At 61.4% G+C, this 26,467-nt stretch overlaps 1 protein-coding gene across 2 annotated transcripts in view; it reads right to left on the reverse strand.

The window, feature by feature from the left end:
* Nucleotides 1-2,717: 2,717 nt before the first annotated feature.
* ELFN2 (extracellular leucine rich repeat and fibronectin type III domain containing 2) overlaps nt 2,718-26,467 on the reverse strand; it is a 41,943-nt gene continuing 18,193 nt past the window's right edge. The window contains exons 1-2 of one of the 2 annotated variants that reach the window (XM_036301767.1): nt 13,849-14,084; nt 2,718-6,003 (exon numbers count right to left, since the gene is read on the reverse strand). In XM_036301767.1, coding sequence (XP_036157660.1) covers nt 2,997-5,573 — 2,577 coding nt within the window. In that variant the 5' untranslated portion in view covers nt 5,574-6,003; nt 13,849-14,084 and the 3' untranslated portion in view covers nt 2,718-2,996. Of the gene's footprint in view, nt 6,004-13,848; nt 14,085-26,467 lie in introns of those variants that run through there. The other variant, XM_036301766.1, reaches the window with a different exon arrangement.

Raw genomic sequence — 26,467 nt, forward strand, 5'->3', positions numbered from 1 at the left:
GCCCAGGCCATGGCCCGGGTCCCCGTTCACTGTTACAGGCGGGGCCCTGGCCAGCCGGCCTCGGTGACATAGACGCTCATCTGTCTTTCTGCTCCCCACCGGGGAGGAGTCACCCTGAGCAGGACACGGAGGCAGGAGAGCCTCCAGGGGGCGCTGCAGGGAGGGCATGGCCCCTGCCCTCCAGCCAGGGCCTGGCCCATCTGCTGAGGGATCAGGCTGGCAGGGAACTCCAGAGGCCGGCGTTTTATAAACTATTCTGCCCCAAAGATCGCTGTGGCTTTGCAGTGAAGGTCGGTTCACCTCCCGGGGTGGCAAGACCCTCGCTGTTAAGATAGAAACCTGTCCTGACAGCTCCCTGAAGTGCCCTGAGGTTTCCTATATCATCCCCAACCAGGGATGACGGGGCGCGGCAAAGAGAGGCCCCCTCCTGATGCCACACCCTCCCGGGGGGCAGCTCCTTCTGGCCCCAGATCTCCGGTTCCTCCCAGGGGTTTTCCCTCAGGGCCCCAAACCTCCCCATAAAGCCGTCCACGAAGCCCCTCGCTCTTGGCCGCCTGTCCTCAGCGGGGCCACGGACCCCGCACCCCACCTGGTCCCTCCGTCTTTGGGGGTCCTGACTGCTCCATCTACAAAATGGGAGCAAGTGGGACAGGGGAGAGGTCTCCCCACGCTCCCTTCCCCGGGGCTGCCCCTCTCTGGCAGGGAGGACAGACAGGAAGGGACCCTGGACATGAGAGACGGACGGAGGGAGGAGGGGAGGTGGCACTTGTGAGCCCCAAGTTCGGAAAGACGGGATGCGGGCGTGGGCCAGGGCGGTGTTTGGGTGGCACCTGGTTTGGGTCTTTTGCAGAGCTGGTCCTCCCCGGGTGTCAAGAGCTGCTTGTCAGATCACAATAGAGGGTATGTGGGGAGAGGGGGGCGGCGGGGAGGGGGCAGGGGAGTCTGGACAAACCGGCACATACACGACAGATGTTTGCTCAGAAAAATACAGGAAAATCATCATGCAAATATAACAGGGAATCTGCTTTCTCACACCGCTGGCTCCGCCGCCTGCTTGCTGTCCTCAGTTTTGCCAATCGGTGTGAGGAGGGGTTGGGAGCAGGTGTGGGGAGGTGGGGGAGGTCTTCTCTGCATATTCATGCTGGCCCCTCCCGTCCACTCCCAGAACAGTCCTTTCTTTGTAACTGTCACCCCAACGTGAGCCCGGGCTTAGTCCGTCCCCCAAGTGGGTGTGAGAGAGGCCCTCAGTGGAGCCCCAATCTCCCGTGGCCCCCCACTGGCCCCCTGGCAGGGAGGTCTCAGAGCCCCCACCCAGGGGGGCACTGGCTTTGCTGGTCAGAGCCCTCCACACAGTACAGGTCTCGGCCCACCCCAGCGCCCGCCCTCCCCCCAGTCACACTTCCCAAATATCAAGAAAGCCAACGGGGTGACAAGCCAGAGGCCGGGTGTGAGGAGGGCTGAGCAGCTGCGCCCTGCCCTGAGGTGTGTGCAGAGCCGGGGCACGATGGCAGGTGGGCCAAGCTAGACTTGTCCTCGCTCACCGACCAAAGGCCAAGGGACAGCTGATGACCCCTCAACCCCCGGACAGTGTCCGGGACCCCAGACCTGTCCCAGAGCTCGCCCCAAGCAGCCCCTAGCTCATGAGCAAGGCAGCTGCCCTCTGGCCCTGCCCTGCCTCGCTGCCCTCACTTGGGAGAACCCCCAGGAGCCCAACGGTCCCAACTGCCAGGCTCTGGGTTGCCATGGTGACAGAGGCAACCAGGGACAGGGAGGGGCCCCACAAACCCAGCCTGCTCCCCCCCAGCAAGGAGGGTGCTCACTGTTTGTGCTTTGTTAGATGTTGGGTGGGGGTCAGCTAAGGAGGAGAGGCCGTTTCCATGTGTCGATGGAAATATGGGGGCCCCTCGGGCCTGGGGGAGGGGCAGCCGGGAGAGGCGGGGTGGGAAAGCCTCCTTCCTCCAGGCAGGCTGAGGTGCTGCCCCAGGATCCCACAATGGGGGTCAGACAGGTCGGAGGTCGGGATGGAGGGGCACCTGCCTCCCCACGGCTCCCAGGCATCACAGTTCGCGGCTGCCCCCCTGGGATGAGCAGGGGTCCTGGGGACCCAGGGAGCTGGGGCTCGGGAGTGAGGCCTGCATCTGCGAGGCGGTGGGAGCTGGCCCCCCACGCGGCCCAGACCCCGGAGGGAGCTCCCAGGCTACTTGGAAGACACGTGAAGGGGCTGGTGGGACGACCCCGTGCCTCTGCTCTTTTCCTGGGTGCTGACGGGGGCGACGAAGGGCCCCCCGCATGACGAATCCCAGCCACAGGCTCTGAGGGCATGGCCATGGGGCTTTCTAGAAAGAAAAGGCACCCACTCATTCTCAAGTCCCCAGCCCCAGGAGACCACAGCTGGAAAGGGGTGGTGGGTGGATGGAGGATGGGAGCCCCAGGGGACCCACTGGAGGTCGGGGATAGCACTGGGCTTCCGACTCTGACTGACTCTAACCTGTCCCGTGACCCTGGGTCATCACCTTTCCCTGGGCCTCGGTTTCCCCATCCATAAAGGAAGGAGACAATGCCCAGTGTCCACCTGGTGCGACATCTCCTGTCCCCCAACAGGGGACCTCCCCCTGCTGCAGGCTCCTTTGCCCCCAAACCTGTCCCTAGGCCCAGAGCCCCAGGTCCCGCCCTCCTTGGGCCTCCTCGCCGGCCCTCCCGCCCACCCAGCCCCGCACACCCCAGCAGAGTCCCTGGGCAGCACAGTAAAGTCGCCTGGTTTCGGGATCTGTGTAAACTTTAAGGAGAACGTGTCTTTGTTTTCCTGTCCCTTATTGTCGGGTGGTGGTTGTCACAGTCAGGTGGTGGTCAGGTGTGTGCGTGGGTGCGTGCATGTGGGTGTGCGTGTGCGTCCGTCCACTCCTCGGCCTCGGCCCCCGGCACGCCCCCGCCCGGCTGCCCGGGCCCTTCCCCGCGTGCCCCCGCCCTGCCCTCCGACCTCACCGGGGAGGAGAGGGTCACAGCTTCTGCTGGGCCGAGACCCCCTTCCAGTAGTCGAGGATGTCGTGCAGGTCCTCGTCCTTGGCGAACTGGACCTTCTTGCGCAGGGCGTGGCCCGCGGCCATGTACACCTCCTCCCGGGGGTGCTTCTTGTAGGGCCGGAAGCGCTCCCAGATCTTGTGCGTGCTCTCGGAGGAGTACTCGGGGCTGGACGAGTAGCCCGAGTAGTAGTGTCTGGGGGAGAGCTGCGCGTAGGCCGAGTCCCGCTTGGAGCGGGCCAGCGGCTTGAGGAAGGACACACGCTGGCTCAGGCTGTCGGCGCCCTCCTCGTAGTACAGGGCCGGGAAGCTGTGCCGGTGCTCGCTGCAGTGGAAGGCCGGCTTCACCTCCAGGTGGTGCACGCTGCCCCCGCCGCCGCTCCCGCTGCCCGCGCCCCCGCCGCTGCCGCCGCTGCCGCTGCTGCCCGAGGGCACCAGCGGGAGCCGGTCCAGCGGGCTGTTGAGGGGGCTGCTCTTCTCGATGTACTTGGAGTCGCTCTTGGCCAGCCCCGCGGGGGAGGGGAGGTCGGGCACGTCCAGGCTGAAGACCTTGGCGCTCTTGACCGAGCCGCTGGAGGAGACGCTGCAGGTCTTGCGGGCCACGGCGGCGTCGGCGCTCAGCTGCCGCTGCAGCGGGTGGTGGGAGCCCTCCTGGAAAGAGGGCGGGAGGAAGCTGGGAAGCTCCAGGGCCCCCAGGCCCCCCAGGGCCCCCGGGGAGGCTGCGGCGGAGGCTGGCGTGGCCGCGGGAAGGGACTGGCACTCGAAGGCCAGCTCGGGGTCCCCGCCACTGCTGCCGCCCCCTATGAAGGAGGCCGCGTCCAGCTTGAGGGCATCAATGCAGTTATTGATGATCTGGTTGACCTTGTCCACCTCCTTGGCGATGGTGGAGATCTCAGTGGCTGAGCCCTGGCTGTTCCCCGCACCCGGGCGGTTACTCTCAGGCTGGGCTGGGCCCTCCCCGCCGGTGCCGGTGCCGGGGCCGGTGCCAGTGCCGGGGCCAGTGCCAGTGCCGGTGCCGGTGCTAGTGCTGGTGCCGGTACGCACCTCCATGTAGTTGCCCTTGGTGGCCACCTTGGGCGTGTCCAGCCCGGCCTCCAGACCCTTGGCAGTGGGCAGCTTCTCCCCAATGATGGACGGGAGGGAGGACATGCGGGACACGGGCAGCACTGGGGGCTCGCCCAGCTTCTGGGCGGCGTGCACGATGGAGCCGGCCTCCATGTCGGCCCCGTAGCGCATCTCCAGGATGGTCTTCTTGACCTTGCCGCACTTCTGCTTCTCCTCCTGCATGCGCCGCTTGCGCAGGCAGTAGTAGACGGCCCCCAGCACGATGACCATGCCGAAGAGGCAGCCCAGGATGGTCATGATGTAGTGGGTGGTGGTGGAGGTGCTGGGCGCCAGGTCCCCCGGGACCGGGTCCCGCGTGGTGAAGGCCAGGCAGGTGTGGTTGAAGCGGCGGCTGTTGCGCAGCGAGGTCACGCAGAAGGTGTACTCGGTGTGCGCCCGCAGCTTGTCAAGGGTGACGATCTCCTTCTTGTTCTTGAGCGTCATGACGTCGGAGATGTAGCTGTTGTTGTACTGGACCAGGACGTACATCTTGCTGTAGGGGTGCGGGATGATGACCACCAGGGTGGCCGAGGTGAAGGTGACGTGGTGCAGCTTGATGGCCGGCCCGGCGGACGCGTCCGTGGTGGACGAGGCCGGCGGCTCCACCGAGAGGATGTCGTCGGGGTTGAAGCCCGAGTTCTCATCCGGCTCCCGCTGGGCGTCGGTGGAGTAGGGCGTGGGGTGGCTGGCGGGCCGGGCGGGCAGCGAGCCGTTGCGGCACTTGGCCTGGAGCACGGTGATGGCGTTGAGGCTGTGGTAGGGCCGGGGCACCAGCAGCGGGTAGCCGGCGAACTCCCGCGGGGACTCGCACTGCAGGCGGTCGTAGTTCTTGGTGACGTTGTTGAAGACCACGAGCCAGGTGAGGAAGCCGTAGAGGTCGCACTCGCAGTTGAAGGGGTTGCCGGCCAGTTCGCACACCATGAGGCTGGCCAGGCTGGCGAAGGTGGCGCCGTCCAGGCGGCTGAGGCGGTTGGAGGACAGGTCGATGCTGATGAGGTTCGGGCACTCGGAGAAGGCCGCGGGCGTCACCACCTCGATGAGGTTGTGCTGCACGAAGAGGAACTGCAGGCGGCCCATGCCGCGCAGCATGCCCTCCGTCAGGTTGCTGAGCTTGTTGTAGCCCAGCTGCAGCACCTGCAGGCTCGCCTGGCCCAGGAAGGCGCCGTCCTCGATGTAGGAGATCTCGTTCTTGGTGAGGTTGAGGTCGGTGAGGTTCCCGAAGCGGTTGAGCGAGGAGTAGAGCACGGCCTTGAGCTTGTTCTCGTTGAGCCGCAGGTCGTGCACCGTGCTGTTGATGTGCTGCGGGATGGTCTCGTAGGGCGGCTGGTTCTGGCTGCAGATGGCCAGCCACACGTACCCCTTGTCGCCCTCGATGAGCCAGCAGTCGGCGCGCACGGCGCCGGGCCGGCACACGCACAGCAGCGCCGCCGCGCACAGCCCCAGGCGCAGCATGGCGCCGGCCGGGCTCGGGGTGAGAGGCACGGGGAGCCTAGTGGCTGGAGGCTGGGGCTGGCAGCACAGTCCTCCCTGGGGCTGCCACCATCTTGGGGGCGACCCCCAGCCCAGGGGCCCCAGGTGAGGGAGGCTCTGCCAGAACCAACTGCTGGGGACCTTCTGGGGGGCTACCAGCAGGTGCTGGGCACCGCGGCCAGGCCGGGGCCAGGGGTGCTGCGGGCCCCACAGCCTGCTTCCCACGTGGCTCTTCTGCTGGGAACGTGCACGGCTCTCAGAGCTTGACTTCCTCTCCGCCTTCTCCTCCTCCTCTCCTTTCTCCTCAGGCTCTGGGCTCAGACGATCCCCACGGAAGGCTGGAGAGTGGCGCTCTGAGGGGGGGCCAGCGAGACAGGGGCAGCGAGGAAGACACCCCTCTGCCACCTGGTTCCTGAAAGGCAGCACCGAGAGGGGGTGACAGATCAGTGTGAGGGCTCCGAGTGCAGCCCCCAGTCCCTCTCCACCCCTCCCGGGGGGCGGGAGGACCTCTCTGCCAGCAGCACCCTGGGGCCCATTATGTAAAAGGGGGAGTGTGGTGGGCGGCAAGAGAGGGAAGCGGGAGCTGGGGGCCTGGAAGGAGGGCGGAGGGGCAGAGTCTGAGGACAGTGGGCACAGGAGGGAGTCTGACAAGTTAACAGTTCAGGTGCACACACACTCACAGGCACTCACACACGCCCAGCACACATATGTCCACGCTCACCCACCTGCCCACACAAAGACCCACGTGCCCCCACGTGATCCAGACTCCACGGCATGCACACAGACAGGCGCACACACACACACACACACACACACACACACACACACGCACACCTAGTCTGGCGCAGGACAAATGAGCCATACATACATGGCCACATACCCGGGCAGGCACCCTCCAACCCAGCTAAAGAATTAAGAAGTCTAGCAAAATGCCTTCTCTCCTCCATGCCCAGAGATAAATAATGCATTTGTTGTGTAACTGCTCTTGTTCCAAAAATAATTCCCTTGTCTTGGCTTCCATGGGGGAGGGGAGCAGAGCAGTGTGGCTGTGGGCCCCCCAAGCAGGGGAGCAGGGGCTGGGGTCTCCCACAAGGGAGGGCACGGGACAAGCTCATCTTACCGACAGGAGCAGAGCTGAGGGAAAGAGAGGGCGAGAGAGTGAAGCCAGACACATGCCCGCCCCCAATCCCACCTCCTCGAAGAAAGGGGGCGGGAGCTGGCGGGGAGCCCCCAGGCAGGCAAAAAAGCCAAAGGCCTCCAGAATAATGCGATCAAAGCCCCGTCAGAGAGGGGCAGAGACTTGCCATGAGTCACACAGCACCACCTGGGCCAGGATCAAGGCTCCTGCGGCAGCAGAAATCAGGAGGCCTGGAGCCCAGCCCTGAGCTCAAGCACTGCCTGAGCCTGTTCCCACAGCCACGGAGTGGGGACCAGGTCCCTGCCGGCCACCTGATGGGGGAAGCACGGTGAGCCGGGCTGCCCGTGCCCAAGAGGCAGATGGGCAGGGGAGACAGGGGAGACGGCGCAGGGCTCAGAGCCGACAGACCCTCCTTGTCCAGGTGGGGAAACCGAGCCCCAGACACGGCCCCTCAGCCAGGCGGGGCTCCAGCCCCCACCCAGGGCTCTCTTGGCTGCGGGAAGAGCCCGGTGCTCTCTCCCTGTGCCCTGGGCAGTGGCCAGGGGTGTGAAGATTAGGCAGAGAAATCCATGTTTGGATAAAGAAAGCCTGAGACTGTCCCCAGGAGCCACCTTTGCTTCCTGCTGCCGCTCCTGGGAAACTCCAGGAAGGGAAACGCTTTGAGAAAAAAAAAATGTTAAACCTTTGTCTTTAAAGCAAATCCAATTTACAGTCCTGGCCCCAGAGGGCTGCTGGGACAGAGGGAAGGGTGGCGGGGAGGGGGGGTGCCCGAGGAAGGCCAGGCAGGCAGTTTCTGTGGAGGTGGCAGGTGGCCAGGGCGTCCAGATGACCCCTCAGATTAGAGGCTGACTTGGAGTCAGAGGCTGGATGGTCAGGGCCTCCCGGAGGTGGCCTCACACCTCGTCCCCTGCAGGACAGCTTGGGCTGAGGGGCCAGACGGGGTGGGGGTGGGGCCCCTGGAAGGAGGGGGTGCCCAGGCAGCAGAGAGCATTTCTGTTCCTGACTGTGCAACAGTCTGGGGGGGCTGGAGTCGGAGACCTGAGCACCTGTCCAATGTGGCCTCTGGCCCCGAGGGGACCCCCCCAGCCAGTCCCTCCCAACCCTCCTGGGGCCCCAGGCCGCCCCCCCCCCACACACACACACACACACAGGCAGCAAGACTGCACCGGAGGAGGCTGAGCCGCCAAGTCGCCCTTCCAGAGCGCCCTCTGCACCTCCTGCCGCGAGCACGCCGGGGACCGCATTTGTATGCAGGTGCACGCGCAGGTGTGCGCTGCTCAGAGCGCCAGTGCAGGCTGTGCTGCCACGTACAAGCAGACGGATGCGCGGCAGGCATGAGCACACACGTTGGCCTGTGTGCACAGGCTCTGCGGCCTCGTGGCCAGTTACAGAGGTGAACATGGGCGTGGGGGGCATCTCAGGGGAACACGGGCAAACGCCTACCTACATGATGACATGTTAAGCACATGTGTGATGTGCATGTATGCATGCACATGTGCAACTTCAGCCCCACAGAGACCCCCTACCCCCACCCCATCCTCAGATCTGAATTGCTTACACCAGGGCCCCCTCAGCCAGGCGCAGGGGCTGCCAGGCAGAGCTGAGCTGCGGGAGCCTTGGGACAACCTCAGGCCATGCTGGGGGGAATGGGAGGGGGATATGAAAAGGCTGAGGGGGAGGGAGGAGAGGAAAGAGGAGAAGGGGCCCAGGCTTGGGTGGGAGCTAGTCCTATCCCATCTCTTCCCTTCCCAACCCCCACCCCAGCCACTCTGAGCTCTGCCCACCTGAGCTCTCAAGGTGACCCTGCCCGTGGCCCTTTCTCCCACTCCTCCTGGCCTCCAGGACGGCCTGGGCCAGGGTCCAGCTCCCCCCACCCTTCCTCTCCCCCGAGACTCAGACGGAGGGGGAAAAGGTTCCCCATCACCCTGTACGGTGCGTCAGCTACCACGTCCCTGTCCTTGTCCCTGGGCTGCCTGCCCACCACCCGTGGAGGCCTGACGCAGCCGGGAAAGGACCGCAAGGCTCTGAAGCCGCTGACGGCAGCACTTGGCCCCCTGCCTGCTGCGCACCCCCTCAAAGTGAGGGAGAGGGTGCTGGCCGGAGGGGTTCCCTTGGGCCTGAGGCTAGGGCCTGGAGCATCACGCCCTCCCCCGGCCCGCTCGTGAGGGCGGCTCACACACACCTGGGGGCGGGGAGAGAAGGAGGAAGTGAGGGAGCTGCAGACAGGAGGCAGGACAGGGAAGGACTGCAAAGCAAAACATGCCGACAGCCAAGCAGGAGAGACGAAAGAATAGTGGGTGCGTTGAGACACAGGGACCAACGGTCTGCAGAGCAGCACAGCAAGGTGATGGATGGGAGGGGGTGAAGGCAAGCACACAGCACCTGCTGCCCACCCACCCACTCGCCCCGGGACCCAGAGACAGATGAGCACTGGGCCTGGCTGAGCCACTGACATACAGCCTGTGAGCAGCTGGGGGAGGGGGAGCAGCAGGAGGCAGCTGTTGGAAGCAGAGGCCTTCCCTGCCCAGGGCCTGGATGGCGCTAAGCCTGGCAGGGCTGGCTGATGGCGCAGTCCGGCCAGCACAGTGTCTGGTGGAGTGCAGAGCTCCCAGCCGACCTGGCCTGCAGGGACCCCTCCATCCCCATCCCCACTGTGCCCACCCCACACCCCCCTCCACACACACACACACACACACACACACACACATACACACACGCGCGCGCGCGTGGCAGCAGTGGGTGGCCTCTGGCCAGAGCAGGGCCAGGCGCCGAGTGCCCCCCAGCACCTCTCTAAGGGTGCCTCTCCCCTTCCAGAGAAGGAAGGTGGCAAAGTTGGGGGCCAGCGTGCCATCGAGGGATCTGGGGGCGGGCCCCAGTCTAGCGGACCACACACCACCTGATGTCCCTTCTTATGGGGACACCCTTGGATGGAGAAGGAGGAGAAGAGTCAGCCAGACCCAACGGATCTGGGGGGCAGAGCCGAGGTGGGGTCTCAGCGCAGAGAACACAGAACGTCTGAGTCACTCTGGGCCAATGGCTCCCCCTCTCCAGCCTCAGCAACACCCTCCCCCAGACTCAGTGGCTGATGTCTTTGCCCTTCTTCCCCGGGTGCCCTCTGCAGACTCAGAATCCTAGCACTTCGTTCGGAGCTGGAAGGAGGAGGAGCCCTTGCACAGCCCACTCTCAGCCCCTCTCAGAGGGGAAACTGAGGCCAGGACTGGGGAAGGGACATGTTCGCTGGTGGCAGGTCAGCTCAGGACCCAGGGTGGCAGTGACAGATCCTGATCTGCCGACCTCGAGTCCCCTCTGGGAGCAACTGCCCTGACACGCCCCCCTTACACCCCCAGCTAACCTGGGACACAGGGCACGAGCCCGTCTTTATCGATAAAGTGGGATGAATACTTCCTAGCGCTTGAGTCTGCAATGGGCTGATGTGCATGCTCACCTCACAGGGCTGCTCCTCAGGGATCAGCGTCTTGGCCTCCCCCCCTCCCAGGGCCAGATGAGAGGATGGGCAGCGTGAGGCCTACCTGAGTGGTGGTGGGGGAGGTGGGGAGAAGGGGTCAGCAAGGAAGACGCAGCTCAGAGACCTCGGACGAGTTGCAGGCCCTCTCCAAACCTCAGCTTCTCCCCCATCTCCCAGGGCTCCCGCAGAAGCCAGGACATGTGGAGACAGGTAACCGCTTATAGAGCAGGAGGCCCAGCAAATGCTCTGCCTCAGGCTCCTGCTCACAGGACCACACTTCCGCGGGGACATCGGAGGGTCCAGGGACCGAGTGGGGGAGGCGGTTGGTGTTCCAGCTCCCAGGAGCAGGACATGAGGCTCAGCCAGGGAAATCTCATTGGCAGCCGCTGATCAGCCCTGGCACAGGCTGGCCTGGGACAGGCTGGCCAAGGCTCCCCAAGGTGCCGCCGTCACCGTCCGTGTCACTGCCATGCCCAGGATTAGGAGGAGACAGAACTCCCAGGGCTGGCGGCCACCTCACCTCTCTGTTGGGAGCACAGCACCAGGCCAGGGTCCCAGAGATATAACACTGCCCTCAGGACAAAGTCCACCGCCCCCCGGGGCTGGACACTGGGTCTTGTCTCTGCCTCCACCTCACGAGGGTTCCTCATCAGGCCGCTCGGGGCCCTGGGTCCTCGTCTCTAAAACAGGGTAACCATGCCTTCACCGCGGAACTGTTTAGATCTCAGGTGGAATGAGCCCACCTGCAGGGCAGAGAGACAAACGCATGGATGCTGGAGGCAGAGGGTCCTCGGAATAAATGCTGAGCTGTGTGACATCGAGCACATGAACGCACCTCTCTGGGCTTCAGTCTCTACCCCTGTAAGACAGGCATGGCTATCCCTGACCCAATGGCTCGTTTGTGTCTGACATTTGTGTTCCTTAAATCGTCTATCGCCCTGCATGGCTGGCACTGTTAGGGAGCCTCATTTTACAGATGAGAAAACTGAGGCTCTCTCCTTGCCCAACTTCCTCTAAATAGCTGGTCCCCCGGCAGGGTCTGGACATGCATAGGTGTCCAGTGGATTTCCCGCCCCTTGCAACAGCACTTGCCTCCCCCACCAGGAAGGCCTGCAGCGTGGACTGTGCATAAGGGAGACTCCAATTTCTCCATCAAGCAGAAGTCCTGATTCCAGGCCACCTATGCTACTCAAACCCCCAGGCCCCTTCCACCTCAGGGCCTTTGCACATGCCATTTTCCCTGCCCCCCAGTATCTGAACAGCCCATTACCTCATTCAGGTCTCTGCTCAACTGCTCCCCCAAACCCACCCTTCCCTGACACCAGTAGGTCATCTCAACCATGCCTTGGGTCCATTCAGAGCACTCAGCACTACCTAGCATCGTTTAGCTCTTTATTAACACACTCTCCCCGCCCCCCACCATGAAATCAAAGCAGGCCTCATCTTGTTCGCTGCTGTAACCTCCAAGCCTGGAGCAGGGTCAGGCAGGTGACACGCGCCCAGGACATGATGTGTAGAAGGGAGAGCTCAGGGCTAGGGACAGGGTGCTAAATAACAGAGGGAGGGGCCCCACTTCTTATGGGGTGCTCACATTGTGCCAGAAATGTGCTGAGCCTTCCTTTTAACCCCATGACACCCCCCCTAACCCCCTTATGTTTTCTATTTCACAGGTTGAGAAACCAGGCTCAGAGAGGTCCGGGGACCCACCCAAGACCACACAGCCAGGAACGTGGAGCAGCCCGAGATCCTGTAACGGCCAGACTGTCCAGAATCCATGCAGAGGTGATTTCCCCCCAACTCACATGCCTCCAGTGACAGGGAGCTCAGCCCCGTCTGAGGCCACTTCCTTCTTTCCTGGAGGGATCTGATCGTTAGAAAGGTCTTCTCCGATCACAAAGCCCGGTCTGGCTCCGCACCTCTGTTCACCCGGCCCAGTGCTGTCGGGAGCCACTGAGAACACGGCCAGTAGTTGCCCTCAAAGGCCCTTCTGCTGTTTGCTAACCTGCTCTCTCGCGCCCCGGCTTATCCAAGATGCGCACCTCACGCCCTCCACTGCTCCTCCTGCGCCGTAGTGTCAAGTCCCCCACCCTGGGTCCAGCTGCCCAGGGTCACACTTGCTGTCAAGGTCCCTCCTGAAGATGGGTGGCCTGGAGCCAAGCATCAGGGCCAATGTGCTCTGAGCAGTGGTGGGCACCAGGGGCCTCTTCTTGTCAGAGCAGTGAGAGTGTGCCAGCCTTGTGTCCTCACCTTGCTGTCCTAGATGCCAGCCAAACCCCCTTCACACACACCGCCAGGCAGCCCCGCTGCCCTCACAATGTCCTCTGTTCGGGTTTCACCCGAGGTGCCGGGTGTCTGTCCACCCCCATTCCATCAGGTCTTATTAGTCTCATGCCTTTGTGCCAGCTGCTCCACATCTCGGGGGAGCTGGGCCCTGCCCCTCGATACCAGCACCTGCTCCCGGCTTTGTGCCATCCTGCACGGGGCGAGCAGGCCACGGCTGCATCCGTGTCTGTGTCATGAGGAACTGGGAACCAGGCCTGCAGCTCATGCCTGGGGCAGGCGGGGGCACGCTGTCCAACTAGCTACACACTCACCCACGTTCCTTACACATCCACAAGTGTTTTCTGCACACCTACTATGTGCCCGGCCCTGCACTGAGCTCCAACTTACTCAGAAGAGCTCAGTAAGAAGAACCCTGCCTCTCAGCAGCAGCAACAGCTGGGTGTGCAAGGCCTTGCTGTGCTGGGCACTCGTCTCTGAGCCCTGTCACCTTGGCCCAAGAAGAGGCCTGGGCTGGTTTGCAGTGTTACAGGCAGTTAGGACACATGGATGCTGGCTCACTGTGTGACCTCAGCCGGTCAGTTCCTTAACCCTGTGGGCCTCAGTTTTCTCATCTGTTCAGGGGAGAAGAGCTGTGCGCATGGGTCTCTGGGCCCACCCCGAAGCCCTCTAGACACTACAACTGGGTCACTCCCCATGCACTCACTGGTCCCTGGGCCTCCCCTGCTCCCAGGGCGTCACATCTGTCCTGAGCGCCTGTGCTGTGTCTAGGCCTCGGGGGAAGCATGTAGGCAGGAGGACGGAGGGTCTTTACCAAAGGCCTGGCCTCGGGAAACCACCAGGCAGCCTGGCAGGGGAAGCCCGACACTAGCTCTGTGGCCGCTCTTCAGAGAGAGGTCACCCGGCCACTCCCCGGCACCCACTCCCCAGCCCCGAGCCGCCCAGCACCCACCCCACCCACCACCAGGCACTTGGTAGAGCATGTGATCCTCCTGCCCACAGCCAAGGATGACCGGTATCAAACCCATCTCCCACTCCCACCTCACGGGTCATATCTGGCTTTCCCAGAATCCTCTAGGTTATTCAGATGACTGCCTACCCACCTGACCCCTCCCTCCCCAAGCTGACTCCTGTCCCCCTACTTGACCCCTGTCCCCCCACCTAGCCCCTGCCTTCCCCACCTGGCCCCTGCCTTCCCACCTGGTCCCTGCTTCCTCCTCCTTGCCCCTGCCTCCCCCACCTAGTCTCTGCCTCCCCCACCTGGTCCCTGCCTCCCCCACCTGGTCCCTGCCTCCCCCACCTGGTCCCTTCTGGCCTCTTGGCTCCAGCAAACCCCAGGCCCCCACTCAGCTGCAGCCCCGGGCACTACTCACCAGTCTCCACTGGACCCGCTCTTTCACCAGTGCCTGCGCACGCGCGGCTGCCTCTGCCTGCATGGCCTCCATTCATTCATTCAATAAACATTTATGGAGCACCTACTATGTACTAGGCGCCAGCTAGGCCCGCCCTCCCGACTCTGCCTCTTCCACCTGCTCCTCCTCCGGGGCCTCAAGGGGTGAACATTTCCCTGCCTTCCAACATCCTCAGGGCTGTCCCAAGGCAGAGTGGTGTATCAGGGACCCTCTGCACCTCCCCCCCCCCCCGAAGTGGAGGCTTGGGTGGCAGGGAGTGTGGCCCACTCCGAGGCAGCCTGGCTGGAGAGGAATGCACGCCTGGGGCAAGATGGAAACAGAGTCCCGGGCTTACGGGGACTGGGCCTGAGCACATCTCGCATTGACTGGTTTAATCCTCAGCACAACCTTCTGACTATTCCCACTTTACAGAGGTGGAAACTGAGGTCTCGCAGCTGCTACGCAGTGGCTTTGGCTCTCCATGACACCGGCTTTGGACCAAGAGATGCCGTGGATTCCTCTTTCATCTGGGCAATCGTTTTAGATTGATTTTTTAATTAGTTGCCAAAGTTAAAAACTTGGGAGATTTTCTTTTTAAAGTCCCCATTTCTGGGGTCCACTGAAAACCCTGGGGGACATGGCCACCCAGGGTCTGCATCCCATCAGCAGCAGAGCAAGTGTCACGGGCCCTGGGGCCCCTCCTCCCTGCCTCTCGGCTGAGGTTCCCGCTGCCCCGGGCACTGGAGTGTTCAAGGCCAGCAATAGAGGGAAGCCCAGAACCGACACAATTAGAATCCTGGCCTGTTTGGGGGATCCCATGAGCCTCCTGGTCTGGGACCCAAGGTACCACCATCCCTGCCTCCCTGGCTCTGCGTCTTTGGGGGCGGGGGGGGCTCTCTGATTATGCATCTGGGACTCAAGAGTTCTATGTGTCTGATTCCTTGGTCCTAAATGTCTTCTGAGTCCTGCCTCTGTGGTCACCAGTCCTACAGGACTTTAAGCTGCTCTGACCCGTTCACAACCCCCACCAGCTTGGCTCCAAGCAAGCCCACCGGGGTGGGAGCCCCAAACCAGGGGAGCACCCAGATGGCCCCCGAAACCTGCCTGTCACTCTGTGGGGCCCCTGGCTCCTCAGCAATGCTGCTTGGGTTGATGGGTGGAGTTTCAGGCTCCTGGTGGGGTGAATGGGTTACTCACTCCCAAATACAATTCCCACCCCATCAGACACTGCCAAGCTGCCCAGGGCTGAGGGTGCAGCCAAGGCTGGTGGACACCAGGAGGCCTAAGGCCTTGGCTGCTGAAGCCACACCCCGGAGCAGGGCCTGCTGCACCCGGCTCTGGGGATTCTGGGATGGCCCCTTGCTCCCACGGCTCTCCCACAGCCTTTGGGTTCTCCTCGCTCTGCTCCCCTGGGACTCCTGCCTGAGCTTCCCATGGCTTCTCCAGGCCCCAGCACCCAGGGCCACCACCCCTCACAGCCCCAAACCAGGCTGTCACATGGGGTCGCTCTCGCAGCACTGAGGATCCTTTCTCGGGAGCGGGTGGGGGGAGCCCGCAGAGGCCTGCAGCTGTGGCCTCGGAAAACAAGGAAGTTCTGTCCCTGCAGAGGAGCCCCAGAAATGCCCGGGGGAGGGCCACCCCATGACTGCTGGCTGCACAGAAACCATTGCTGGGGACACACGGCCACCAAGCCAGTGTGGCCAATCCATGGAGGCCAGCCCTCCCTACGGTTCCCCTGGAAGGGCGGGCCACATTCAGCTCACATCCAGCTCTGCCACTGAACCAACAGCGTGGCCCCAGCAAGCTACTTCTTTCCTCTGAGTCTCAGTCGCCTCTTCTGTAAAATGGGACTAGAGGGCACTGCCTCGGGGGGGAGGGGGAGCAGTAGAGTGAAGAGCTACATGCAGGGTCTGGCACATAGTAAGTGCTCAATAAAGTTCACTGCTGCCAGTATGGTTATCATGGGTGGTCGTCACCCACTGATGCAACAATGGCAGCAGAATAGGGATGAGGCCTGGCCCCTGACAGTGTCTTCCTTTCATTCTCGAGGGCAACACACCTCTCTTCGCCTGTGCCTGTGCCCTCTCCTAGGTCCAGCCCCACTAAGACCTGCTCCCCACACCCCCTACAGCCTGGTCCCCAGCCTCTGTTTCTCGCCCGTTGCCAAAGCACAATGGCTGTTATAATTAACGGATTATCTCAGTGCGACAGCTGTGGTCCTTTGAAAATTGGGTTGAATAACAAGATCCTGGCGTATGGTAATTTCTTTTCATCTCCTGCTCCCTCTTTCTCTCTCCCTCACTCCAGCCTTGTTATGCATGCAAATGTTTTTTCCCCCTTTTCCCTCCTTCTCCAACACCTTCCCCCTCCAGATGGCGAGGGGACAGACTGGGTTCTGCTTACCCTACCAGTCTGCTTTCCAGTGAAGAGGCAGGTGGGAACCAGCCTCCTGGGCCCTCCTGTGCACCTGGCACTGGGAGAGTGCCTGACACATGTGACTTCTGTCATCTCCCCTCCGACCTACGTCCTGACACCTTCCTCCTACCTCCCGGGCTGCCCCCCTCCAGCTCCGCTGCCTTCCTTGAGGTCCTATCCCAGCCACCTGCCCTCCTCCTCCAGCCCCCTCCCCATCTCATTCCCTCCCAAGGCTTCTTTTATCAACTTCCAAGTGCTGACCATGCCCAAGCTGCTGGTCCCAGCTGCTTCCTTCCTGGCACCTGAAACTCCACTCATCCACGTCCTCTACTGGACTCACCTCCCGCACCTGCCCCCTCCCCACCACTGCTTCTGCCCCCCATTCCCTGACCACCAAGAGGCACCCACGGCTGCCCAGCTCCCTGTACCTGGAAAGTCTATGTGCCTACCCACGACTCCTGCTCTGCTCCTACCTCCTTCCCTGCCCCAGTTAGCATCCTCACTGGTCTCTGCCCAGTCTTGCCGCCCCTTCCACCCATCCACCCAGCAGAGGATGAGCAAATTCTAAAGCGTAAATCTGAGCGTGGCACTCTCCTGCTCACAGGCCTTCGTTGGCTCCCTACTGCTCTGGGAAAACTGGGGTCCTGTGGAGCTGGCTCCTGCTCTCCTCTCGGGCCCTCCTGCCTCCCCGCCCCCGCCAATTAAAATGGTCGGATTGGGGTCCTTCTGTGGGTTCCCACTGCCCCCTGGGCTTCCTCCATCATAACTGGAATCCTAACTGCTGCTTTTACACCTGGACTGAGTTCTGGATTAGAACCCAGCACCAGGCCCCAGGAGGTGCTCAATACAGATCTGTTAGTGACTGAAGGAAAGAGGCCCGTTCCCCCTTTATAGATAAGGACACCGAGGCTCAGAGTAACCACTTGCTCAAGATCACACCGTCTGTGCAAGACAAAAGCAGGATCTGAACCCAGGCCTGTGATTCCAATGTCGGTCTTTTCCATGCCCTGGCAGAGGGGGGGGAAGTGGGGGGGGGCAGTGCTGTGGGGTCAGCTTTTGCACAAATCTCCGGGGACTTGAACAGAGATAAGGATTAATAAGGAGATGGGGCTCCCTACCCAGGATGTCACTGTCACAACCTTGAACTAGCCACATGATTCCCAGGGCCTCAGTCTGCTCATCTGTAAAGTGGGAAGGAGACGCACCTCACTGTCCATCTCAGATGGTCACTGTGGGGGCAGAAACTCAGGTCTTGGAGAAAGCCCATCCTGCTAACATCTGAGGGATCCCCCCTTCCCCGCCAAACCCAGCTGCGGTGCCCTTAGCAGACACTCCTCAGGGCTTGGGGACTTTCTAGGATGGCAGATGTCACACGAGCAGAGACACGCCCCTTAGTGAGCACTAGTGGGAGAAGCATGGGGGGAGGGGAGTTGGAGAGTCAGATAAAGACCTTGGAGAAAAAGCTTCCCTCTCAGCCTGGGCAGCCTCACCTGTGAAGTGGCCCATCAATGCTCGTTGGTTAGGGTTGCAATGGGGACTACGTGTAAAGGGCCTAGCACAGTGCGGGCATGACCACGGCCACACGCTCCTATGGGAATGTGACCCTGAAGGGTATCCCAGGGAGAGGGGAGGAGAAGGGTGCAGGACAAAGCAGGACCATCTGTTCTCAACGTCCATCCTCAACAGCCCACAAAATAGACCTCTTGTCCCCCAGTATAGCCCTTGGGCCCCTCCCTCCCTCTCTAAGCTCAGACCCCATGACCTCTCACCACCTACCGAGTTGCAGGCCTGCCCATCTGTATGTCCTCTGGCCTCTGTCAAGCTGTTTCTGAGCCTGGGGTGCCATGCCCACACTTCCCCACCCTCTGCAGCCCGGAGAAACTGTCAGAGACTCCCTCTGCAGGGGGTGACAAGCCTCCCTGCTCTAACCCATCCCCTGACTCCATCCCCACGGAATCCTGGAAGGACCCTAGAGACTCTCACCCCTCCCCTTCCCCCTATTTTACAGATGGGCAAACTGAGGCACAGACAAGGGACGAAGCTCTCCAGGGATGAACTGGAACCCAGGTATCTCTGCTGCTTCCAGCCCTGCAGGCAGCTTCCCTCCTGGCTCCGAGCTGCTGTTCAGCCCTGGCCTGTCTTCTCCAAGCCCCCCAGCCCGGAGCTACCTGAGGACGGGGCCCCATCTTCCTCTCTGCTCCCCCACCCCAGTGCCTAGCCTAAGGCCTGGCGCATAGTAGGCACTCAGTAAATGTCTGTTGAATTGAATTGCGCTCAGGGCGGCCAGTCGTCTCTGCTCTGTAAGAGAAGCATAGAGTTAGTGGAGCTGTTCCCATGGCAACAGGGGTGGGAACCAAGCTGGTGGGTGTGAAGTCTGGCCTCCCAAGGACCATGAGGGCCCTGGGAAGGAGAGGGGGTCTGGGAAGCTGGAACATTCGGACTTAGATGAGTCCGAATTCTGTCCCCACAGGCAGCATGGCCCTGGCAAGTGATGGCGCCCCTGGGGCCTCGGCGGCCTCATCTCTGCAGTGGAGATGACACTCGAGTCCCCAGGGGCTCTGAGACCTAGGAGAGGCGTGAGGAGTGACTCCAGCTCCCGAGCATCGAGTGCTCAGAGGCTGGCCCACAACGTCGGGTGGCGATTACGCCCAATTCCACAGAGAAGGAAACTGAGGCTCCGAGAGGGGCGGCCTGCCCAAGGCCCCGCAGCCCATGCACTCGAAGCCGTGCTGTGTACACGTCTCCCTGCAGAGCTGGAGGGAAGCGAGGCACGACAACAAACCGCAGACGGACGCCGAGCCCACCAGAGAGCGGCCGGGCGCAGGCCCAGGCAGGGGACGTTCTCCAGGCAAAGGGCCCAGGATGCGCGCCAGGGCTGTGAAGGGAAAGCGAGCTCTGATTCCACAGCCCCCGGAGGGTTCAAAGCCATCCTGCGATCCACAGGCTGCGACGGCCTGGGCCGGCCGGTGTTAATATAGATCAGCAGAGACTATAAATACGCAGCCGGCCAGCACGCCAGGGCCACGCCCGAGGAGCAGCCCGCGGGTGCTGTAACCCTAGCCCTGCCCCACAGCCCTGACCCTTGGGCCTCGGTTTCCTCGTCTGTCAACAGCAAGCCACACCATGACCACGATGGCTCAGGTTCCTCACCCAGCGACCTACAGCTCCCTGACCCAGCCAGGCCGACAGGAGAGAGGCCCTCGGGCCCCAGCCAGAGACCTGGGAGGAGAGGAGGCGGATGCAAGCCTGGCTCAGCCTGGGTCCACTGGGACAGCCCGGGGAGGGGCTGGGCTCTGCCCCTGCTCGCTGGCCTGGAGCTGGGAAGAGTCAGGGAAAGGGGCCTAGACCCCAGCCATTCACTCATTCGCCCCCTCATTCACTCCAACAACCATCCTGTCAGCATCTCCTGCTGGGAGCTGAGGCCTCACAGCCAAAGACACGGCCTCAGGTGGGAGCGCTAGTGGGGGAGACAGCGAGATCCACCAGCACCTCTCCCAGACCTCGCCCACGGCCAGGCAGGGCTGTCCTCTGACTCCATGGCCCACCCAGCTTGCATCAAGCGACCCTGGTTTCACACCTGCCTTCTGCCTGGACAGGGGCAGGGCGGGCGGCCTCACTCACCCCGTAAACCCAGGCCCAACACTGCACCCGGGATGTGCTCCATGAATGTCCATGGGCTGAAAGGACGAATAAGGCACCATGAAAGCATAAAAAAGGGCGCCCGTGCACAAGGCTGGGAGGTGTGCCCCGGGCGGGGGGAGAGGTGGGGATCTCGTGTTCCACCCACTTGAAGGATGAAGAAGCTGAGGCTGAGAGAGACTAAGGGATGTGCCCAAGAACCCAAAGCTCCAGAGTGGCCCAGCACCACAGCTCCCCAGGAACGAGTCAGGGCTGGTGCACACACTCCCTCCCCGCCCCCCCCCATGCCCCCCTCCCCAATTGCAGGTGCTCTAAGTATCACAGGGATGACGTCTGCAGAGTCCGAGACTCCCAATGACCTGGCACAGGTGAGGGGTCAGTGTCCTATTTTTCTCATCAAAGTCTCAAAGCAGGCAGGCAGACCCTCATTCGACAGGTAGAGAAATCGGGGCTCCCAGAGGTGATGCAGGACTAACCCCAGGCCCAACACGCTGAAGGCCCTTTTCTGGTCAGTGCATGGAGGGACCCTCCTGCTGGCTGGTGGTTCCTCCTGCAGCCCCTCTGAGATTCACGGGGAGGGGTGTAGACGTGGGCCCAGGCCCGCCCCTGCCCCTGCTGGCTTGGTGGCCTGGGCCAGCCCTCTCTGCGCGCCAGCTTCCCCAAGACCCGTCCCCTCTGCCCCAGGACAAGCAACTGCTGCAAGGAACTAAGGGAGAGTTTAATGAGACAAACACACACACACACACACACACACACACACACACCCTTACAAACTGCAAAGTGCTGTCCATATTTAAAGGAATTTGTTCCTGTTATACTTTCCTTGGCCTTCCCCCAACCACTTCTCTGCCCTCCTCTCTAGAAAAGCTGTGAGTTATCAGAGGCTCGGACTGCACCTGCCCTGTGCTAAGGATGGTCACTCATTTCGTCCCCAAGATCCTTGGAACCAGGCACTATTTTTTATGCCCACTCTGCAGATGAGGAAACTGAGGCTCAGAGAGATTGGGTGACATGTACAAGATCACACAGCAAGCAATGGTGGCCCTGGGTGTGTATCTCCAGCCCTTGGTGCCCCTGGAGTCCTCTGGTTCGTGAATGCCCACCTGCTCCCCAGCTTATCCGACTTCCCAGACGTATGCAATATTCATATTTCCATCAGCAGCAGCTCACGCACTCCTTCCCAAGGCCTTCAGAAGCCCCATTAATCATTCAGACACACCTGCATATTCATTAACTTCCGAATTAATACAGAGTCCCTTATTACTTTGGGCCTGCTGCCTGCATTAAAGACATTCGACTTCATTCATTATTAAACTCCCCTGATAAATGATCGCATTCCTCCTTCACAGAGGGGGGCAGTGCCCAGGCCCCCAGGCCAGCAGGTCTGCTCCCAGCACCAGCTGCTGTGTGACCTTGAGCCAGGCCTGCACCCTCTCTGGGCCTCCTGTATGTTTTCCTGGTAAAATCAGGCAAAGGACAGTCTCTAAGCACAGCCCAGTCTCCTCAAAGTCACCCCCATCCCATCCTTCCTCAGACTCCTGTGTCCCTTCCCTGCACTGTCTTTCTTGGACTCACATAACCCTCCGTGGTCCTCGAAACAGAAGCCCGTCTCTCTGTCGTTTGCCTGATCCTCCCCACCCGGGGCCTCCACTCACACCCGGGCCTGGCTTTGCAGCCTGTGGGCCTCGGGCCTGGCACTGGCCCATCATTTCGAGGACATCGTCTGTCCCCGAGCTAAGCTGGCTTGGCAGACCATGACATGTCCCAAGTCAGAGAGGCCAGTGACCCCACAGCCAACAAGGTCGGCTCCAGCTGCAATACAACAGCGACGACAGCAACAGCAATAATAGTAACACCCGCATTTCCTGAGCACGTACCGTGGCCCCGGCCTGCGCCAAGTCCCAACTTCCTCATCGTGCTGGAGCAGCCTCTACGTTACAGATGGGAAAACCAAGGTCAGCGAGGTCCAGCATCTCCCCAGGAAGCTGGTGCCGGCTGTAAGCCGGGTCTCTCTCACAATCACACATGCCAGGTGCCGCCTCGCCCTGGCTCCATCCTGCCCTGATGGCTCCTCTATGTGCCAATCCCTGCTCAGTGGAGCGGTGGCCAACACAGAACGGATCCCCCATTCCCTGGCAGACACCCTGGTCCATCTCCATTATGCCTGGCGCTGAGCAGAGCCCGCGAATGAAGCATCAGATTGCCACGGCCAGCATCGCCCTGCCGGCTCTGACCAGCCTTCCGCCTCCACTGCGCGGAGCCCCTGTGCGGACCACTCACCACCAACTGGGCAGGCCACGCCACCGCCTCCTACAAATGCTGGGTCTGAGGCTTTGCTCCCAGAGCCGCTGGCTGTGTGACTGTGGGATCTTTACCAAACCTCTCTGTGCCTGGGTCCCATCATCTGAAGCACACCTGACTCTGCCCTCTGCCTTAACCCTCATCTCCCATCCATCCCAACACCTGTCCAGGCCACACACCTGTGTCCAAGCCACTGCTGGCTCTTCTCTGGGTGGCAACCACCACCTCCCAGCACCTCCAGCACCTGGGTTCCTCCCTCAGCTGCCAGACAGCCTCTCAAAATGCCACCCATCACAGATCCACAGAAAGCCATTCCAGAAGCTTCTGTAGCTCCCAGGTTAAAACCAGAAGTCTTTCTTGAAGATCAAAGCCCCACATGACCTGACCCAGCCACCTACTTCAGACCCTGCCTCCTGCTTTCTCCCCAGGCAGCTCCCCCTCCCCCACAGTGAGTCTCCCCTTTCTTGCCCAACTGCATGATGGACACCCCACCATCGGGCCACCGGGCGAGCACAGGTGTCCCTGCAGCACAGTCGGCACAGTAAACGCCCGGGGCTGTGGTCAATGAAGACCTCGCCAAGCTTCATCTGCGTGCAGATGCAGCCCCCCACGTAACAGGACGACAGGTCGTCAGACCCATTTCTCAAATGAGAAAACCAAGGCTCAGAAAGACAAAGTGGCCTCCAGTCACCCTGGTAAGGGCTGCGGCTGGAACGTGAGCCCTCCTATCTGCGCCTGCGCACGGAGCACTCATTAATTCCTTCATTCACCCCACTACACAGCCTGCGAGGTGGGCACTATTATTATACCCATTTGAGAGATGAGGAAACTGAGGCCAGAGAGGGGAAGCCACTTGTCCAAGGGTACACAGCTAGAAGGGGGAAGAGCCTGAGACACACCCAATGTAGCCATGGAGCTGTTCGCCCCTCCACGGCACACAAAGCTCCTTCCCAGGCCCTCCACTGCCGCGATGCTGAAGGTGAGAGGTGTCGCCTACGCTGGTCCCTCGCCTTCCAGCTCTGTGGCAGCAAGGACTTGAGTCAGTCCCTTCCCATTCAGGGCTCTGGCTTCCTCTGTAAGGGCGTGGGTGAGACACCCTGGGGGTCCCTTCAGCGATGGCCCATTATCCACATACCTGCGGATGGCCCATTATCCACATACTACGCACCAGGTCCTGGGCTGGCAAACTGGTCTCTGGCCCGCAGGGGACCAGCAGGGGGTGGGAAACCCAGGGTGGGAAGGGGCAGGGAGCACATTCGGGATTCGGGTACAAGCCCCTGCCTGATGTCACCAAGAGCAGCACCACGAAGCCCATAAAAGCCCAGAAGAGAGGCCAGGGGTGCTGCTACTCCACAGAGGGGTCCCCAGTGGGGCTACAGCCGGCCAACCAGACATTCCACATCTAGCAAGCACCTGCTGCGTGCCCGGCCCAGGAAGCCTGGCACCACATGGAACAAAGATGAGCAAGGAACTCACGGGCCAGGAGGGGACTCGGGCAAACCTAGTGCACACCCCCTGGAGATTTCTGCTATTTAAGGAAACCCTCCTGCAAATTATTGTGTAAAATAAATAACCAGGCTCTGATATCTCTTATAAAATACCTAAAGAATCGCAGATTGGGGTTGCTTAAAGTCAGGTCCACTCCTGGCCTTCTGGGTGCTGTATCATCACACGCCCACACCGAGGGTGGGGACCATGGCCAAGTCCCCCTCTGTCCCTGCTCCACACGTTGGGGACCGGCACGCAGCAGGTGCTCAGTAAATTCTGGCCAAGCAAACGCCATGAGCACACTCATTTCCGAGCCCCCGTGTCAAAGCTACTGTATGTGGGACCCCCTCCGCTACCCCAGGGCACCTGGCTCTGTGCCCTGCAGACCCTCTGGGTACCTTAGGAAAGGTCAGAGCTGGCAGCTCCCTTAGCACATCCAGGCCGCTGTCACATTAACAGGTAAGGAAACTGAGACCCGAGAGGGCAAGAGCCTTGCCAAGGCCTCGTGGACACCCCACCTGATTCCGGGGCGCCCCTTCCTGCCCTAGCCCCCTAAACCAGTGGTTCTCAACCTTCTGGCCCTTTAAATACAGTTCCTCATGTTGTGACCCAACCATAAAATTATTTTCGTTGCTACTTCATCACTGTCATGTTGCTCCTGTTATGAATCGTCATGTAAATATCTGATATGCAGGATGGTCTTAGGCGACCCCTGTGAAAGGGTCGTTCGACCGCCAAAGGGGTGGCGCCCCACAGGTTGAGAACCGCTGCCCTAAACACTGCTGCTCCTACCTCCATGTGGGTGGCCTCATGCCCCTGGTCGCCCAGAGCCCAGCCTTTGCCTGCTGGACACCTCTCCACAGGTGCCCTCAGATGCCCAGGCTCAGCCAGTCCAGGTCCTTATCTCGCCCAAGCCCACTCCAGCTCATACGTCTCCTCTTGGTCAAGGTCACCACCACCCCACCTGCTTGCTCAGGCCACAGATCCTGGCTTCATCCTCAACTCCTCCCCTTCTCACCAGAGATCATTAGACCAGACACCGAGTCTGCCACTTCTGTCCTCAGCATGTCTCCCACATTTGTCCTTTGCTCCCCACCTCACCAGGACAGGCCACCATCAGCACTCACCCAGCTGCTACTGTGGCCTCCTCCTTCAGCCCCTGATACTGGGGCCAGAAGGAATGTTCTAGAGGGCAGCTCTGATGCTGCTTCTCCTGCTCAAGATCTTTCCAGGGCTCCCCGCATACCAGGGACAGAGGCCAAGATCCTTACTGGCATTTGAAAGGTCCGTGAGGTGGGCCTGTACCTTCCCAGCTCCCGCCCTGGCACACAGCTCTCCTCACGTTCCCTGCCCGCCCTGCACTGACACACACCCTTCCCTCTCCCTGCCACTAGCCATCAACCCTGTCAACCCTACCAGCTTCAGCTGAGGCATCACCTCCCCCAGGAAGCCCGCCCTGAACCCTAGGCCTGGCTTCACGGCTCCACAGCACCTTCACCTTCACCAGCAAAAAGCATGCCCCCCAACCCAGACAGCCACCATTTCCCTTCCTGAGGGCGAAGAAGGCACATGTGCCCTCTGTGCCCAGTGCCAGCAGGAGACCTGGAGCGTGGGAAATGGAGAAAGCCCCCAGGCATGCAATTCCCAGAGGGCCTCTGTCCCCACCCACCCAGCCCCTATGCCAGGGGTGGGCAAACTTTTTGACTCGAGGGCCACAATGGGTTCTTAAACTTGACCGGAGGGCCGGAACAAAAGAATGGATGGAGTGTTTGTGTGAACTAATATAAATTCAAAGTAAACATCATAACATAAAAGGGTACGGTCTTTTTTCTTTTTAGTTTTATTCATTTCAAACGGGCCGGATCCGGCCCGCGGGCCATAGTTTGCCCACGGTTGCCCTATGCACTGAGTGGGCTCCTTATTAATACTGGTGACAGCAGGGCTCCCAGCTCCTTGGTGTTACCATCGTCACCATCAGATCAGGGACCAGGCGGGGGCTCCTGCGTCCGCATGGCCTTGGTGGCTCGGGGCAGTGTGGTCAGGCAGGGGCAGGGAAGGCAAGCCAATGTGAACGGAACCCCTACCAGGAGCCTGGCCTGGGCCAGCGGCCCTAAACTCAGCACATGGCCCCTTACAGCTGGGACAGGCTCCAAGGCCAAGCCGCTGAGCTGGGGTCCCACGGCCGGTGGGGGCTGAGCTAGGGGTCAGAACTGGACTCCTGCCCACTCTCAGGGCATGTAGGCGAACAGGACCTGGGGAGAGAGCACCACGTCTGGGGGCCCATCAACTTGGATTCAGACCCTTGCTGGGTACCCCTGCCAGCTGTGTGGCCTCAGGCAGGCTGAACAGCTCCTCACAGCAGGTTTCTCATCCGTCCCTGGGGCCCACCGTCACTGCCATGGCCACACACAGCCGGTAACGACGAAGCATCTCCCAGGCCAGGCTGCGGGTGGATTATCTCATCCAACCCTCACAACAACCCCGCAACAGGCCGGTTCTAAAAGTAGCCCCATTTTACAGACAACAAAGTGAGGGCACAGGGTCAGAGGACCTACCCAAAGCCATGCCGCTGTCGGCGTGGGGCTGGGTGCACAGGGCTGGGTAGAGAATGCAGAGCCGCTGGGTCCTCACTAATGATATTCCTTCCTGGCTCAGACTTTCCCTTTAATCCTTCAAAGGCACCCTGAATAGGCTGCCCTCCCCCACTGCCTTCCAGCCACCTGCTGTGTCCTCCCCCCACAGAGCCACAGAGCCCCAC

The sequence above is a fragment of the Myotis myotis genome, unplaced genomic scaffold (assembly GCF_014108235.1).
Source record: "Myotis myotis isolate mMyoMyo1 unplaced genomic scaffold, mMyoMyo1.p scaffold_m19_p_3, whole genome shotgun sequence".
Taxonomy (NCBI): Eukaryota; Metazoa; Chordata; class Mammalia; order Chiroptera; family Vespertilionidae; genus Myotis; species Myotis myotis.